The sequence below is a fragment of the Phymastichus coffea genome, unplaced genomic scaffold (assembly GCF_024137745.1).
Source record: "Phymastichus coffea isolate CEN01 unplaced genomic scaffold, Cenicafe_Pcof_1.1 PCOF00001, whole genome shotgun sequence".
NCBI lineage: Eukaryota > Metazoa > Arthropoda > Insecta > Hymenoptera > Eulophidae > Phymastichus > Phymastichus coffea.
The window spans coordinates 10,208,689-10,226,413 of NW_026706812.1; the positions used below are offsets into that span (position 1 = coordinate 10,208,689).

Below are 17,725 nucleotides of genomic sequence, written 5' to 3' on the forward strand. Positions count from 1 at the left end.
AACCCTGGTGGAATCCTGACTTACGAAGTAAGAAGCGGGCGATACAAGGACATCGAAGAATCGCCGCTCTGAAAGACAAGGAAGGACCGAATAGAAAACAAAGGAAAACCCTCCAGAGATTACTTGGAAAATTGAGACAAATGAATTCTGACTATGCAAGGGCTATTAAAAGAGCCAAAAATAACAGCTGGCGGGATTTCTGCACCATTGAAAGCGAAAAGAATGCTTGGGCATACCCGTACAAACGAGCATCCAAAAAGGTTAGAATCTCAAAAGCGATGTGCACGGTTAACCGTAATGGATCAGTCACAAAAGACTGGAAGGAAACAAGCATGGCTCTACTAGAAGGACTAATGCCTGATGACGACCCAAGCTGCGAAAACGATGTACACACAACGATTCGCAGAGATATGCGAGAGGTTCCAGAAACCGACGACGCAACGCCTTTCCTAAAAAGGAAAGTTGAAATGGCCCTTAAAGCGAACAAGGCAGGGAAATCACCAGGCAAAGATAAAATGGAGTCAGAAATGCTTATTAACGCAAAACCATTACACCAGGAACTGACACGACTTTTCAACGCCTGCCTGGAATGCGGAGTGTTCCCCAGAAGATGGAAAAGTGGAATGCTAATCACGTTGCTCAAAGGGGTTGAAAAACCCGAGAACGAGATTAAATCATATAGACCCGTATGTCTACTCCCCATAGCCGGGAAGACACTCGAGAGGCTTGTGATTCAGAGAATATCCAACATTCTTAACTGCTCGGACTGGTCTTCGGAGGATCAATTTGGCTTCAAGGCAAACAGATCCACAGAGGATGCCATTAGAAGACTATATGAAATAGTAGAAGAGGCAGAATCTGATCCGTCGACAAAGTACGTAGCCGCTATTCCACTGGACGTCTCAGGAGCATTCGATGCCTTATGGTGACCAAGCCTGCTCTCTCAATTGAAAGAAAGAAACTGCCCGAGGAACATCTACAAAGTCCTTCAGAGTTACTTCAGCGATCGAGAAGTGGGCATATATGCTCACTTCGAAGAAACACTGAAAACAGTAACGAAGGGATGCCCTCAGGGTTCAGTATTTGGACCGGTAGGCTGGAACGTCGTCTTTGACAAACCACTCCGGGCAATCAGGGACGCAGGATACGAGGTACTAGCCTACGCAGACGATGTACTTCCCATCATTAAGGCAAAGACACGCACTGATTTTGAAAGACAAGCCCAAGAAATTATTAATATAATGATGGACTGGTGCAAGTCTGACAAAATGAAATTAGCAGTAGGAAAGACAGCACTAATATGGCTAAAAGGCTAACTAAGCGAGAATAGGAACCCTACAGTCAAAATTGGGAAAGACAACATTAGAACGCACAAAACAGTCAAGTACCTAGGAATCACAATCTCGAAGGACTTTCAACTGGAAGAACATATTAGAAATGTGGTTCATGACTGTAATAACACCTATTTCGAGCTAAGTAAAGTTGCAAAAGCAAACTGGGGCCTAAAATTCAATTCTTTGAAAAAGATTTATAATGGCTTCTTAGTATCGAAAGTTACATATGCCGCTGCGGGCTGGTGGCAAAGAACCAACAGCAAACAACAATCTGCGTTAGAAAGATTGCAGCGATCCGTTCTTTGCAAGACACTTAAAGCCTACAAATCGATCTCTCATGAGGCGGCGCATGTGCTAGCAGCCTCCCGACCAATAGCTCTCGAGCTCGACGCGAGAGTTGCAAAGTACTGCGTCAAGAAAGGGAAATCGATTAATATGCACGGCATCCGAATTAAATCGGAAGAACTTCGATCTGGCAGACTAAAATTCTCGAAAGCCATACAACTCATCAACGATGAAATCGAAAGGGTATGGTAGGAGAGATGGCAGTCAGCAACAAATGGCAGGAGAACATACTGCTATTTCCCAGTAATCAAAGACAGATTAAAGAAGAGGTGGCTAAACCCCAACCACTACACAGTCCAGTTTATGACTGGACACGGCGCTTTTAAGTCATACATCCACAAAAGAGGACTATGCGAAGACCAACTGTGTAGCTGTGGGGAAATAGAAAGCGAAAGTCATATTCTCTTTAACTGCGAAGATATAAGGGAACTAAGGAAGCCATTAATAGAGGCTGTTGAAAAGGAGGGCCATACATGGCCTTGCCCGGAAACGGCCCTAGTATCTAGGAGGAAAATCTACAAAGCCTTTGAAGACTTTGCTAGAAAAGTCATAGAGCCCAGAGAGGGAGCACCTATAACAAAGAGAAAGCGTAGAAAAATAGTCATGAACTATGGTAGAAAGACGCCGCCTCTTACAAGGTCCCTAACCAAAGGACAAAAACTCCCACAATAGCCTAATTTTTGAAATCTTGAACGAAGACAAGCTTATAAAGCTTGAAATTTTTGAAAGATAATTTTTGAACACCAACTTCAGAACTAAATTCTGAAGTTGGAATACTTGAACGCGGTGAACCCCGTTTTGACCCAACGACAGAATTTTAAACCGAATGCGTGGCATAACAGGCAAGAATACTGAAAACTGCCTGGGGAGTCGCCTTGTCGGCTAGACGGGACCCCGCCCTGACACAACAGTCAAAAACCAAATTGAAAGAGCAAACATCAGTATCAGCCAAGCCATAATACCATTCATTAGAAAGCGAGATCTGACCTTGAGTCAAAATGGAGTAACAACAACCTTTCGAATGACGGATACCCACCAGCGTGAGCGGGGATGACCGAAACGCAATGGGAAGACGTACCTCGGTACGTCGAAGCGATGGACCTGTGAGTCGCGGGAGAAATCCCTTAATACAGGTACGCAGGGTGGGATGTTTTTCGAACGCGAGCCCAGGAGAGGGAACTTAGTTGGTCGATCGTCTTAGGAATCTTTCTCTGGCTGTCCTGGCTGAGTCTCCCTTCTGACATCCCAATTTGGGTTGGCCTCTGCGGGGTAGTGGTACCAGGTCAAGCAAATCTCGTAAGATTTGTACGCTGCGTGCTTCCGACGCAGTAGACGTTGGGGCAACTAGAGTCCCGTCGCGCCCAAACCGAGGGTCAAGCCTTTAGTTCCGCTCTTCTTGAGCGTCGAACCGTGAAAAGATCGGTACTCCTTTCGAGGAGGTCGCCGCCTTAGATCAAAAAGGTTCCGACTCGCTGAGTGCGTCAGGGATGTCGCAGCAAACTTGACTTCCGGATCTCCAACAATGTCTGAAAGCGAAGGAGTGAAAGACAGTGGGCTATGCCAACTTATTGGCGCCCAGAGAGAGAGGTGGTAATGTTTGATTACGCCGCGCCACTCTCAAAGCGGAAAAGTGTGAACAACACACATACACTAACTGCATTGGGGACAGTACTTCCTGCTGTACCCCAGTAAACTACACTCGATGCATTTGAGTGGCTTAGAGAAATCCCTCTCTCGTCTGCGAGGAGTATCCGGCTTCTTAGCTCGGTCCTCGGAGGTCAGGTTTTTGCCGGCGAAGTTATTCTTCATACCTTCTCATATCTCCTTGAGAGACAGCAGCACTTGGCTCAATATATCGGTGGGTGGAGCCTTCTTCTCGCCATCGACCGCCTCCAGGCTTGGACTAGGTGTCGCCCCCGAGGGCGTCGGCGTGTAGACAACCTCGTGCGTCACCTTCTCGCGCACATTGTCCATACGGTCCAACCTGTCGGTGACCTCCGGTTTGTCACTGGACATGGCTGCCACCTTGCCCTTACGACCCTTGCTTGCATCGGTGCGAGGTTGGTACGCTAACTCCGGGTACAGAGTTGACTGAGGGTCTGGTACCACCCGTTCTACCCTTCGCTGATATAAGCTGTTCTGGGCCGCCGCACATTGTGGTCAATAGGTTCAAAACCACCTAGAGGCCAGAAATCTTGTTCTAACTTTATAATTTTTGGTGAGGATCTTTTTTGTACTATATGGAAGAGAGCTACGAAGCCCAAACCCCAAACTCACAAACCCAATACTCCAAACCCCCAAACCCACAAACCCCAAACCCACAAACCCAATACTCCAAACCCACAAACCCAAAACCCCAAACTCCCAAACTCACAATCCTTAAAACCACAAACCCTATACTCCAAACCACAAACCCAATACTCCAAATCCACAAACCCAATACTCCAAACCCACAAATCCCAAACTCCCAAACCCACAAACCTCAAACCCCCAAACCCTATACTCCAAACCACAAACCCAATACTCCAAATCCACAAACCCAATACTCCAAACACAAACCCAAAACTCCAAACCCACAAATCCCAAACTCCCAAACCCACAAACCTCAAACCCCCAAACCCACGAACCCCTAACCCACAAACCCAAAACCCCAAACCCCAAACTCCCAATCTCACAAACCCAATACTCCAACCCCACAAACCCAATACTCTAAACTCAAACCCAAAACCCCAAACCTCAAACCCCCAAACCCACAAACCCAATACTCGAAACCCACAAACCTCTCTCTCTCGTAGAATTCATTTAACACATTGCACTTCATTATGTCTTTTTATCCTGACTTCATCATTTTTTTTTAAATAACAGATTTCAATATGTAAGCTCTGTGTCAATTATAAATTTAAATTTCTTAATCGTGTAATTTCAAATACTTATACAGTAAATTGTAATCCCAATTTATTCTACATCATTGAAAGCTTATAATGGTGAAAGTTTGAAAGTTACTGTTTTATGTTTATGGTGAAAGTCTAAAACAACTATGTATGGCTGTCTATTTTCCTTTCTATAGTATGCAACTTATTATAATGTATTGCGAGTAGATCGAGTTAAAAACCTAAATCAGTTATATTACAAGGGAAAACTATAGATAAAATAATATTTTTATAATCAAAACAAGAAAAATTGAATATGTCAAATTCAAGTAACTTAAATTGTAAATGAAATAGAATAACAGTAGTCGTGATCAATAAGAATAAGATGTATAAAAAATTAAACTACATATAACGTTTAAGTTAAAATTTGCTAAATAATTTCCTTTAATATTAGTAATATTCATTAGTAATACTTATAAGTCATATTTGTATTGTATTATCTATAATCATTCACATCACATTCATTCATCACAATCATTCAAGAGCCCATTTTTTTAAATTTTAGTGTATTTTTCAGTCGCGATGTCCCCGTCAGGTGGTGCGGAGGTGCAACCGCCTGACGCATCATCGCTACATAAGCATTTCAAGTGTCATCCAAATACAAAAGTAGGAGCAGGTGTGTGTTTAGTATGTGGAAATTTCTATCATACGAGTGAAATAGTAGCAAAAATCAATACAGGAATTGCAATCAAACTAATAAACAGCTCATTCATAATATGCCAGGAGCATCCAAATTTTGCACTAACATCAAACTTGCCATATGGGGACTTAAGTGAACAAGCTAGTGCTTTCATAACACAATTCAAAATTGTAAGTAGAGAACAATTAAAACAGGAAATATTAAATGAGCTTGTGCATGAAAAACAAATTTCAAATGAAAACGATGATCATATGGATGTAACACAGATCAGTGATTTGGATGAATTACAACAATTAAAAGCCGAAAATAACCTATTGAAAGAAATGTACAAAGAAACAAAAGAAAAAAATGAATTGCTCAATGAACTACTAATTAAAGAAAAACAAAATAAAAATGTAAATACTAACATTATGAGAAAAACATATGCTGAAACAATTGCACTACCAAAAGCTAAACCCAAAAGAATACCAAGATTAATAATAAAGAAAAAGAGTAATGATAACATAAACTTAGAAAATCAAGTAGCACATTACTTAATTAAAGACAAAAACATACAAACAAAAAGTGTACAAGTTAAAAATACTGACACAATAATTATCAACTGCATGACCGAAGAAAATGTCACAGTATTAGAAAAAACTTTACAAAAAAACTACCGGCACTTACTGTTCTAAAAGAAGAAATACGTAAACCGATAGTTAAAGTAGTAGGATTTTCTAAAGCTTTCACAACAAATGTAAAAGATATAGAAACTGATATTAATGCAAGAAATTTTAGTCAATACGAAGAAAAATGTAAAGTAAATCATGTATTTACAAATGAAAAAAATAAAACAGTAACTGCAATAGTAGAAGTTCCATCTATTCTATATAAACATATAAAAAATAATAGTAACAAATTATTTATTGGTTGTCAAAACTGCAGAGTCTTTGACGTCATCAACACATATCCGTGTTACAACTGCTCAGATTTTGGCCACGGCGGCAGAAAGTGTAAAAAGCAAAAAAAGAGCCAACGTGTTATAAATGTGCAGGCAAGCACCAAGCAAAAATGTGTAGTAGCAGCATACTCCAATGTCCAAACTGTATTTTCCACAATGAAACATATAGTAAAAACTACAACGTAAACCATAGTGCAATCGACAGCGAATTGTGTGAAGTTTTAAGGTATATTGAAATGACAGATTATCCAATTCAACCAACTTATCAAAGATATTTTGGTAGAATAAACTTTGAAACAAACACCCGCAAGATATATAACCGTCCGAGAATAAATAACAGTTTATCGTTATCATCATTATCTACTCCAAGTCCAATAGGTAATAAAACCAGGAATACTAAATAGTTTTCTGCAATATTACATTATGAATAACAGCTTATATGATATTATATTTGAAAATGAACATAAAACAGATAATATTGATGAACTAAACAAATATATATGTAATGAAAATAATATCATTCTATGTATAAACATCAGAAGCCTAAAAAAAAATTACAATAAATTGCTAGTATTTCTGAAGAACCTCGAAAAAAAAACCATGTACAATAGTATGCACTGAAACATGGAATTTAGAAAATCATGAAATGTTCAATATTCCAGACTATAAAATATATTACAATGAAAGTAAAATAAACAAATCAGATGGAGTTGTTTTGTATATGAAAGAAGTAATCACCGAAATTACAGAAATTCTTGAAATAGATAAATTAAAAATAATTAACTCTAATATTACACTAGAAAACAACAAAAATTTCGTGCTGTCTACAATTTACAGATCCCATGATTTATCTAAATCTGAATTTCTATTGAATCTCAAAGAATTATTGAAAATAAACAAAAAATATAAAAACAATATTTTAATGGGAGACTTTAATTCTGATATATTGAGTGAAGAAATACTAGATCAAGATTTTTTACAAGTACTGCTAGAAAATGGATATTGCCCTGGACTACATACCATAACAAGACCATCCAATGTTGATATTAACAAAGGTACATGTATAGATAATTTCTTTGTTAAGCTAGAAAAAGTCAAATATAAAACTTACGTCCTCAACGTACCCTTCAATGATCACTACCCAATAATGATGAGTCTAAGGAATAATTATAAATGTACACAAAAAACCAATTTCAAAATAATAAACTATTTTAAACTAAAAAATAAAGCCAAAAGAACTGTTTGGACTGACATACAAATTATAAAAGACCCTAATCTAGCTACGAACAAACTAATAGAAAAAATACAAACATGTATTACGGCATCATCTAATAACAATAAACAAAATAAGAATAAAATGAACCCAAGGAGTAATTGGATAACTAAAGCAATAATGATATCATGTGCACACAAAGAAAAACTTTATAATAATTGGAAAAAAGATCCCAATAATGCAACAAAAAGAGAAAAATATAAAAACTATGTAGAAACCTTAAAAAAGATCATAGATCTAGCTAAAGAAAAATATGAAAAAAATCAAATCAAAACAAATCAACACAATCCACGAAAATTATGGAAAAATAATCAACAACAAAATTGGGAAGAAAACCAAAAAAAACTATAACATAAATCATCTATTAATAGGTAATAATAAAATTACAAACTCAAACGACATTGCAGAACAAATGAATACACTTTTCAGTGCAGTAGGCAAACAGATATGTGCTAATATTAGACAACCAATAAATAGTAACATTACTCTACCACCTATGAACAACAAAAGAATTTTTCTACATTTAACAAATTATAACGGGGTTTTGACCCAGCGCGGGTCACTCGTTATATAAATTACGAGGGGAATAAACAGCTCGGTGTGGGCCTCGTAATAGGCTGCGCAAAGCCTAGCCCAGCGGCAACAGGAACGTCGTGGTGCAGCGTCTGTTGCCTTGGCCCGCGGAGAGCGTCGTGTAGTCCTATGGGCGCCTTGGAATAATCACGAAATTTGGGTGCGAAAGCCGGACGGGACGGGATTGATTACGATAGGTAAAAGAAAGCGCAAAAGAAGAAAACAGATATACAAATAACGTCAAGTTTACTACGGAGAGTAATACAAAATTAATATGCAGCGTAAGCGGGAGAGAGAGCGGCGAAAAGCTAGCGAGAGAAACAGGTATTCGAGAAGGTACTTACAATAACGTCTCGGCGTTAGCCCTGCAGGCGATATCCTCAGCCTCGCACGTGGCTCGCGATGACGCGCAGTGTACAGCTCGGGTGCAGTCAAGAAGCGGGCGGCCTTAAGGGCTCGCACGCGCGGTCGCAGGAACTAGCCCGCCAAAGGCACTAGGGGCAATCTCGGCACCGATATCTCACACCGAGTGGACACTCGCGTATTCGCAGGCAACCGAATGTCAGGAAAATGTCAGTCACAAGAGTTAGTCGCGAAAAGTCGAGTAACAAAAGGTCGCAAGCACAAGTATAGCCGCTCGTCACACGTGCACGTGCTTCGTCGTCGCCGGTACAAGAACGAGTCCTTATCGCGCGCCTCTCCGAACTCTTCTCTCTCTAGCGCGTCGCGCCGGCCTCCCGAATTCTCTCTCTCTAGCTCGCCCTCTATTAGCGCTCTCTCTGACTTACCTTTGGCTGCCATACATGTGGGATAATTACAAGATAGTTATATATATAAGAATAATTATAATTATGTATAGGGAGAGAGAGACATAACGAGGGTTTGGCCGCTCGTTATAAAATAGAATAGAAGTTCAACAAACAATAAGAAAAATGGGCAACAAAAATGGAGTATCTGACGGCATCAACACTCAGGTACCAAAGATGATAATAAATCACATAAGTGATCCGTTGACCTATATCTTTAATCTATGCGTACAAAAAGAAATATGGCCTGACGAATTAAAAAGTGCTGAAATTATTCCTATCCATAAAACTAAAGAGAAGTATCTACCAACAAATTATAGACCTATATCTTTAATATCAAATATTGCCAAAATTTTTGAAAAATTAATACAAATTAGGATTACAAGTTTTTTCAACAAATATAATTTATTTTCTAATAAACAATTTGGTTTTAGAAAAGGTCTTAGCACCAAAAATGCCCTATACTACCTAACTAACTCAATATACAATCAACTAGACAAAAGTAGACCAATAGCAGCAACTTTCTTGGATCTAGCGAAAGCTTTTGACACTGTGGACCACAAAATTCTACTCAAAAAACTCTACAGATATGGAATTAGAGGAAGTGCGTATGAACTTATCAAAAGCTATCTAAGTAATAGGAAACAAAGAGTTAAAATCAATAGTGAATATAGTCAATATCAACAAGTCAACATTGGCGTACCACAAGGTACAATATTGGGACCTTTATTTTTCATAATCTATATAAATGATATGTTACAATTGCTACCAAATGATAGTGTGTCGGCTTTTGCTGATGACACGGTAATTATTGTGAATGGCGAAACATGGCATGAAGTCGAAAGAAATATGAACTTCTATTTAAACAAAATATCCATTTGGCTAGCTTTGAATAAACTGTCACTAAACATTGACAAAACAGTATATATGGCTTTTGGAAATAACTGCAATAGCAACTCAACATATCTACATATAAATATAAAGGGTGCATCCATTCGAAAAGTTGATAACACTAAGTACCTTGGAATGCATTTCGATAGCCATATGAGATGGGACCTGCATACAAACATGCTATACAATAGACTAAAATATCTAACTTATATTTTCCACAAATTATCTAGGATAATCAGCACAGATAATCTACGTATGATTTACTATGCACTTTTCCATAGCGTAACAACCTACGGTATTATAGCATGGGGTGGAGCATACATTGGAAGACTCAAATATATACAAACTCTACAAACACGACTATTACAAATAATAAATAAAAACAAGTTTATAAATGAAAAAAATCCACTAAACATAGATCAAACATTCACCATGGAATCACTAGTGTATCACTATGTCAACCTGCAAGATATGTTCCTGAAGAAAAATTCCGTAACAAGGAAAAAAACTATACAGCCCCTTAAAAGAAAATTAACAATCAGCATTAAAGATAGCTATACAAGAGCTTTAGCCACCTTCAATCAACTACCTTCTCACCTCAAAACTTTAAATAGCAATATAAAAACAATAAAGGATAAAATAAAAAAATGGATCAAAGGACATCCATTCTAGATACAGGAATACAATGAACCACAAAATATACTGCAACAGTTTACAACAAATCTATTACAAACTAAAGCAACAAGGGAACTTTGATAATAGTCTAAATTCAGCATTGGAAGTCCATGTTGATGTGGATAAGGATAAGTTTCTCCTGGATGTAAGGACATATTTGTGTTCACAAGGCACTTGTACACTTCATCAAAATCGAATCAACATAAATTTTATTAATAAATGTGAATACTGCACATACAAACAATTAATTGGTAAAAAACATATACATTTCATAAAAGAAGAAAACAAAGGAGATCACAAAGAATCAAATACAGATAAAGTAAGATATAAACTCATAGAAACAGTATTTAAACAAATAGACGACATTGCAGACAACAATAGTATGCAAATAGAAACAAGTAAACCAAAAAATATACCAGGAAAACCAATTCTACAAACAAATAATATTCGAATGACCAAGTGTCAATTTTTACACCATGAAATTCAAGTTTTATGCAAAAGAAACTTTACAATTATATATAAATTTATATAATTGGTACTGTAACGTTTGAGTGTATCTCGCGTTATTAAAATACTAGTTCGGACTCTTTACAATAAATTCGCAATAACGTCTCCGAGAAAAGCAAGAAGTTGACACGCGCGCAATCTAAATAATCAAAAGAAAATCTTTCGAGTGGCAAACCACGAGGCTTGCCAACTCGATGAGCTGCTTTGATGAGTGCAATTGATAGCAATCGCATCTATCGGGGAGAGGCCCGACAGCGCCGCGATTACTACTCAATTTGACTTCTCAACAATAGATATGTTTCAGGAGGGAAGATCTCTAAGGCTGCTTTTTTCTCATGAGAGAAATAGTCTCATGAGTTGAGCTCTTAGAGATCAGTAGGAAAGGAGTTCAACAGGCTAACCACTGAAAAGAAATTCGTCTCAAGAAATAGCTGAGGCTTTATTTCTACACAGTGCTCGCGCTGCTAAGCAAGGTAGGAAAGTGAGTCCTTTTGCCGCAGCGACGAGCGAATTTATACATGTGAAATGGGCTCCTTTCTACGCTTGGTAGCCCCTACAACGCTATTTTTGTCTTTGACGCAAATTTTGTACATGTTTTATTGCAAAATGGCTCGATCGAAATTGCAATTATGCGATTTAAAAAATTAAGCTAGAGAAGATGAATTTTTTAATATAAATTGCATCTCGAGGAAAAATCGCCTCTCAAAGTTATAAGTTATACAATTTAATAATCAAATTACGCCATTTTTACAATAAAATTATGGAAAATTTTTACATGGAAAAATCGCTTGTGGTTAAAAGATTGTTATCCATATAAAAGATGTTGCTCTCTAATTTTGAATAATAATTGAAAAACAGATTTGCAAATTTCTTTTTTAGCGGTTTAAAAATCAGCAAATTAGTAACAATCATAATCATCAATTTTACAGATACTTATGATCGATTTGCTATCTAACCGTGTTATTTTAATTGTTTAAAAAAATTATAAATTGTTTATTTATTGATAACTTAATGAGTAATTAGTTATCAAAGTGTCAAATTCTTGCTTTTCTGTTTTAATACGTCGAGATTGTAATCGTATGCTCGAAATAACAATAACATTGTTTATTGCAAAATAACTAACAATGTTAACTTGTAGATTAGATTTGACTAACAAATATCGATTTGAGAGTTATATCAACATGAAATTCAGAATCAGCACATCAAATTTAACTAAGAAATACTTTTGTTCGTTTAAAAAACTTTATAATTAACGATTTTCTGTTGTAAACAATAAATTTTCCCACGGTCGTGACGTCACGCTCCTTATATGGTAATGTTTTCGCAGAGTTGCCCTAACACATTTGCATATACGTGTGAAAAGCGCCTACGCTCAATTACCGATTTCCTCTAATTGTCTCGTGTGTGACGGATTGCCGTTTTGCAGAGGAAAATAGGAGACAAATCAGACAGGACCGTTACAGTACTACATGCCAGCATCTGTGCATAAGATACCTTATCATGGAGATAAAATCATTGACCATTTTGCACTAATTTCAATAGGTTTATTATCTGAAGAATCTCAGGAATCTCGAAACAAGGACGTGAAGCATTACCGAAAGTTCAATACAAGAAAGTGTAGTAGAATCGCTACTAATACCGATTTGATTCATAAATTACTTATTTCATCTGATCCATACACTCTAGTTTGAGATACAAAAGGAAAAACACTAAACTTGAAATAGATAAGGCTGCAAAAAATATGTTAATATTGGAACAATGGTAAATTATGATTACAAGAAGAACCTTTTTGGTTTTAATCAAGCACCCCAAACAGTGAGAGGCAAAGGGACTCACTTTAATCAAGCGCCCCAAAGGAAACAGTCCTTACTACGTCCACGTCGTTGTTTCTCGGTAGCGCTAAAAGTAAGATTAGCTCATTTAAAGCAACAGCTTCTGAGCACTTGTGAAAAATGAAATTTTAAAGTACAATTTCAGACTTAAAATATCTCGCTCTTTTCGAATTCGATGTCAAAATAGAGGTTTTCTATTAAAAAACTCTGACCTTCAAATGACCTTGAAAATTATTCGAAAGTCAAGTATATTTGCACAGACAGATAACTCTGATTATTCTAAATTTATTTTGCCTAAAACATGTTCTGGAACCATGCTTAGGAACGGATATGAAGTGGACATATATATGTTCGACTATATACCTAAGGCGTTATGGATTTAGGGTTTAGAATTCATGGTTTCAGGTCTTAAGGTTTATGATTTACAAAAATAACGCTTCGTAGATTTCTGACGAATTGAATTACCAATAATCTCGTTCAAGAAATTTTTAATCCCATTAAATATTGTTTCATCTAGGTGGTTTTGAACCAACCCGCCTCTATAGCTCCAATGTGCGGCGGGACGGGTTGCCACTGACCCCCAGAGAACGAGGTCTCCCACGGGGCACCCTCTCCCTCGCTCAGTGGGAAGGGTGCAACGTGTGCCATTACCCCGAGGTGACCCGCACAGACCGCTGTCCCCGTGTGCGGCAACACGTCGACCTGGTCCAGGAGAGGCTGAGATGGGAGGCACACGGGCGTCCCCCATTAGACGAAGAAGGCCGGTAAGAACAGATAAGACCAGCCAGGTGAACGATCCCTGCCCCCGTGGGCAGGGCCGCACACACACCATCTCCAAATAAAAATTGCTCGAAATATCACATGGACTATGACCATTTATTATCCTTTCTCCTATCCACCTCAGAAGGGACAGCGCTAATATTGTTATCGTCGAGGACCCCGTAGGTCCAGACTGGAAGGGGGCTGTGACGGTAAACGTCGAATTAGCGCTAATAGCCTAACCTAGTGCCTGTGGGGGCAACACTTATCGGTAGACGAAAAATGTAATGAGGGAATTCGGCACGCGACGAGGCGGAACGCGGGCGATTGAAAACGAACCAGTTAAGGATCAGCTAGCGACACGTTTGGCCGATCGTGCAGAATCTGCTACCGATACACGAGCCAAAAGTCGAGAATTAGAACCCGATCGCAGAGCTGCGCTACCGAGACTCTTGACGTTTCCCGAGTTTTTCCGGAGTGCCGATACGAGCCGAGTCGGAGCTGCGACAGCGGTGCCTCCGCCTGCCTGAAAAGCGTGTGTGAGAGTGCACGTGTGAGAAGACAGACTTTCCCGCAATGAGAGTGCGAATCGTTTCTTTCGTTCTTCGTACGACTGCAATAAAAGGTAAGCTGGCCAGCTTAATTTCGCGGTCGCGATATAATTGCTATACGACTAATTCCTCGATTCGACAAAAAGCGTGCATGTAACATCTCGGCAAACAAAGAGCGGCGAGCGATCCGACACTGCATGTTGTTGTCGTGCGCGCGGCATGTAAACCTAAACACGCGGGCCGAATTCAATGTAACATTAAGAGGTAATAAAAGTTCACGTATGTGATATAACAATACTTTTGAAGTGTTCTTTTCGTATTTGTAGATAGTTGGTTGACTGACACCCGTTCCATCCTGCTCTCTGATTTTCGTATTTAACATAGGTAAATATGTGCGCTTTTCGATACGATTACGCGGATAAATTAATTAAACGGTATTCACCCCCGTTACAGATTTTAAAATAATTTTTATTAACGTATTTTTTTTCATTCAATATTTATCCAATTTTTCTGGATAATATAATTAACAGTTATTTATATATTTCTAGATTATTAAATTAGTGATCTTAAAATTGTTATAGATTTAAAATGATTTTACATACCGTTTATTTGCTACCAAATTTACTTTTCCGGACAAAAGCTGACCACTCTTACAAAATAAAGGATTCTCAAGTAAACAGCGTACTTGATACCAATGGGTTAAAGGTTCTGTTGGTGCAGTACTAAGCCAAACTTCTTGCGTAGATCCAATAAATGCTACATCAAACCAGAAAGCAAGACCATGACAAGTTCCACTCTCAAGAATATGGAAATCCACTTTTATTTCTGAAAACAAAATAATTCAAATACCTGAACTAGCATCGTAAAATAAGATATAATGTAAATTCAAATGTGCAGTGAAAATTCATTATTGTTACAAAAGTAATAGTTACAAAGTTATTTATAACTGATTCTACAATTGAATTTCATAAACCAACAAGCCATCGATTATATAGATAATGATATTAATACAGAAAATACAGAAAAAATTCAATAAGATGAAGAAATGAAAGGAGATTATGATGGAAACAAAATAGAGGCTTATTAAACCTTGCAGGTTACAGAGATCGAGGTTAAAAAAATTAGAGTCTCTAAGTTCGGATTTAAATGAGTGCACATTACAGTGCTCGGGAAATAAGAAATTCGGGCTTGAAAGGCCTGAATTATAGAATCATAAATTGCAGAACTCGAGAGTTACGGAATTTGAGGTTTAAAGATCAGAAATATAGTATAGCAGGTTTTAGAGCTCGAGGGTTATAGAATTTGGCGTTAACGTTCCAAAAGTTATATAGTCACATGTTACAAAAATCGAAACGTAAGAAAATTATGGTAAGTGGGTTATATGGTCGCCGTTTACAGGGTTCGGGGGTTAAGGAATGGGGATTTTAAGAGTCAAGGGTTATAGTATTACGTGTTACAAGGCTCAAAGATTACGAAAATTAGGGTATGAGTCCATTCTACAGCGGAAAAGAGAGCCCTAGGATAGAATGTAAGCCCTACGACGGAAATTTTTTTCTTTTCTGCAATTTTTCGCCGTAAGTTTATTTTCCGCCCGATTTACATGCATATAACAGCATACTTTCGGTGGAGGCAAGGCAAAAAGATATTTTCAACGTGTATGTAACCATGGTACATGTATGTAATAAATTGTTTTTACAAACTCAAAGAGTTTTTTATAACATGTGAATAAAAATTACCATTTTCGGCTCCTATAAAGTGAACCAAAAATAGAGTTTCCCGAACATCACAAAGTGGAAAGAGAATTTTTCTCCAATGCATAAATTAATGATTTGATTCAATTTACATTCACTCGTTTTATTCTGATAGAAATGTAGCAGTCGTGCCTTACATGCAAAAACACAGCTTATATAAATTTTACCACTTGTTTTTATTTTAGATTGAAAAATGAAAAGTAATCCGTTAAACGTTCTAAACTTATTATTAGCATACTTTCAAGCGTTAAACATACCAGATAGTGTCACAAATTATCATTAAACGGAGTTGGCCAAAAAAATAAAAGAAATTTTAATAGATGCACACATGATTTCAATGATGTAGAAATGATTACTGATGACTCTTTGGATTTTCAAGAAGCGTATAAAGACCATAATACGGAAATAATTGAAGATGAAGTGCAACATCATATTCCTGATCCGGATATAGCACCAACAAATCAATGTACAGCAGATAATGAAGAACTAGATTTTGAATACAAAAAAAGAGCTGTAGATTTTTGGAGAAGTAGCCAAACGAAGTAAAATTTAAGTCTCAAAACAGTGTAAAACAGATTCAACAAAGTATCATTTATTAGTCAGCTACGTTGTTGGGCTCATTCAATTAATAAAGGTGGCACGTATAGAGAAAAAGTAGCACAAATTTATCAGTATACCCTGGATAATTTTAAAGCAGCTCTCGACAGTGGTTCAATTATCCAAGATGAAGATATAATTCGATGGGCCTTACAAGCTAAAAAAGAAATTGGTTTTGATGATATTAGATTCAAAGCTTCTAAACATTGGTTACTTAAATTTAAGCAAACACACAGAATAGTTTCTAGGAAAAAAATAAGTTCATAACAAGGAAAACGCTAGAAAGTACTGCAGAACTTACGGCTAAAGCTGAAGCATTTACCGATGACGATAAATCGTGTATACCAAGGATTGGACTTAAAAATTTGTATAATTCAGATCAGAGCGAATTTCAGTTAGAAATGCATTCTGGAAGATCATTAGCAGTAGAAGGAGAAAAGCAAGTGCAATGTCTGGTACAGACAATTTCAGCAACAACGAATAGTTATACTATACAGCCACTAATATCAGCTACTGGACAGCTGTTGTCACCGCTATTTCTAGTTTTAAAAGAACCAAATGGCAAGTTTGGCCCTATTGTAGAACAAAACATATTTAGACCAGTAAACGTGTACGTGCAAGCATCCAAATCTGGAAAATTAACAACAAGTAAGGGAACTAATAACAATTTTTACATTGTAATATCGTTGATCAGTTAATTAGTAAGTCGTTTAACCCATTAAAGCCCACGCTAAGACTGGTTGAGATAGCGACAAACAAACTGTGCTATCTTTTGCATGAGTGAAAAATAAAATATACGTATTTTTTTTTATGTTATTTTCAATTGTTTATAACAAATTATTTAAACAAATTACAAAAAAATTCATAATTATCAAAATCTAAATGCGGGAATCGATTCTGGAGGTGAAATCAAGACGAAAACCTATATAACACTTTTTTGTCAGAATTCAATTTGTTAGTGTAACGTAGGAATAAACAATTGCATGTTGGGGAGAAAAAGTGACCATGTCAAGTCCCAAGCAAAATCTATCTGGAATAGCAAAAAATAAACTGTGCTATCCTTTGCATAAGTAAAAAATAAAATATATATATTTTTTCTTATGTCATTTGCAATTGTTTATAACAAACTATTTAAACAAATTATAAAAAAATTTATAATTTTCAAAATCTGAATGCGGAAATCGATTCTGGGGGTAAAGTTTAGACGAAAACCTATATAACACTTTTCTGTCAGAGGCCAATTAGTTATTGTAATGAAGGAAGAAACATTCGGCCTCCTGAGAGTGTTTCAAAAAATCGTATAAAATGAAGCTAATTATTG

The 17,725-nt window shown here is 37.1% G+C and overlaps 1 protein-coding gene across 2 annotated transcripts in view; it reads right to left on the reverse strand.

The window, feature by feature from the left end:
- The window catches only part of LOC131662821 (histone-arginine methyltransferase CARMER), a 446,976-nt gene that overhangs the window by 167,116 nt on the left and 262,135 nt on the right, over positions 1 to 17,725 (reverse strand). For both annotated transcript variants that reach the window (XM_058932892.1, XM_058932812.1), the window contains exon 5: positions 14,659 to 14,881. In XM_058932892.1, coding sequence (XP_058788875.1) covers positions 14,659 to 14,881 — 223 coding nt within the window. The remainder of the gene's footprint in view (positions 1 to 14,658; positions 14,882 to 17,725) is intronic.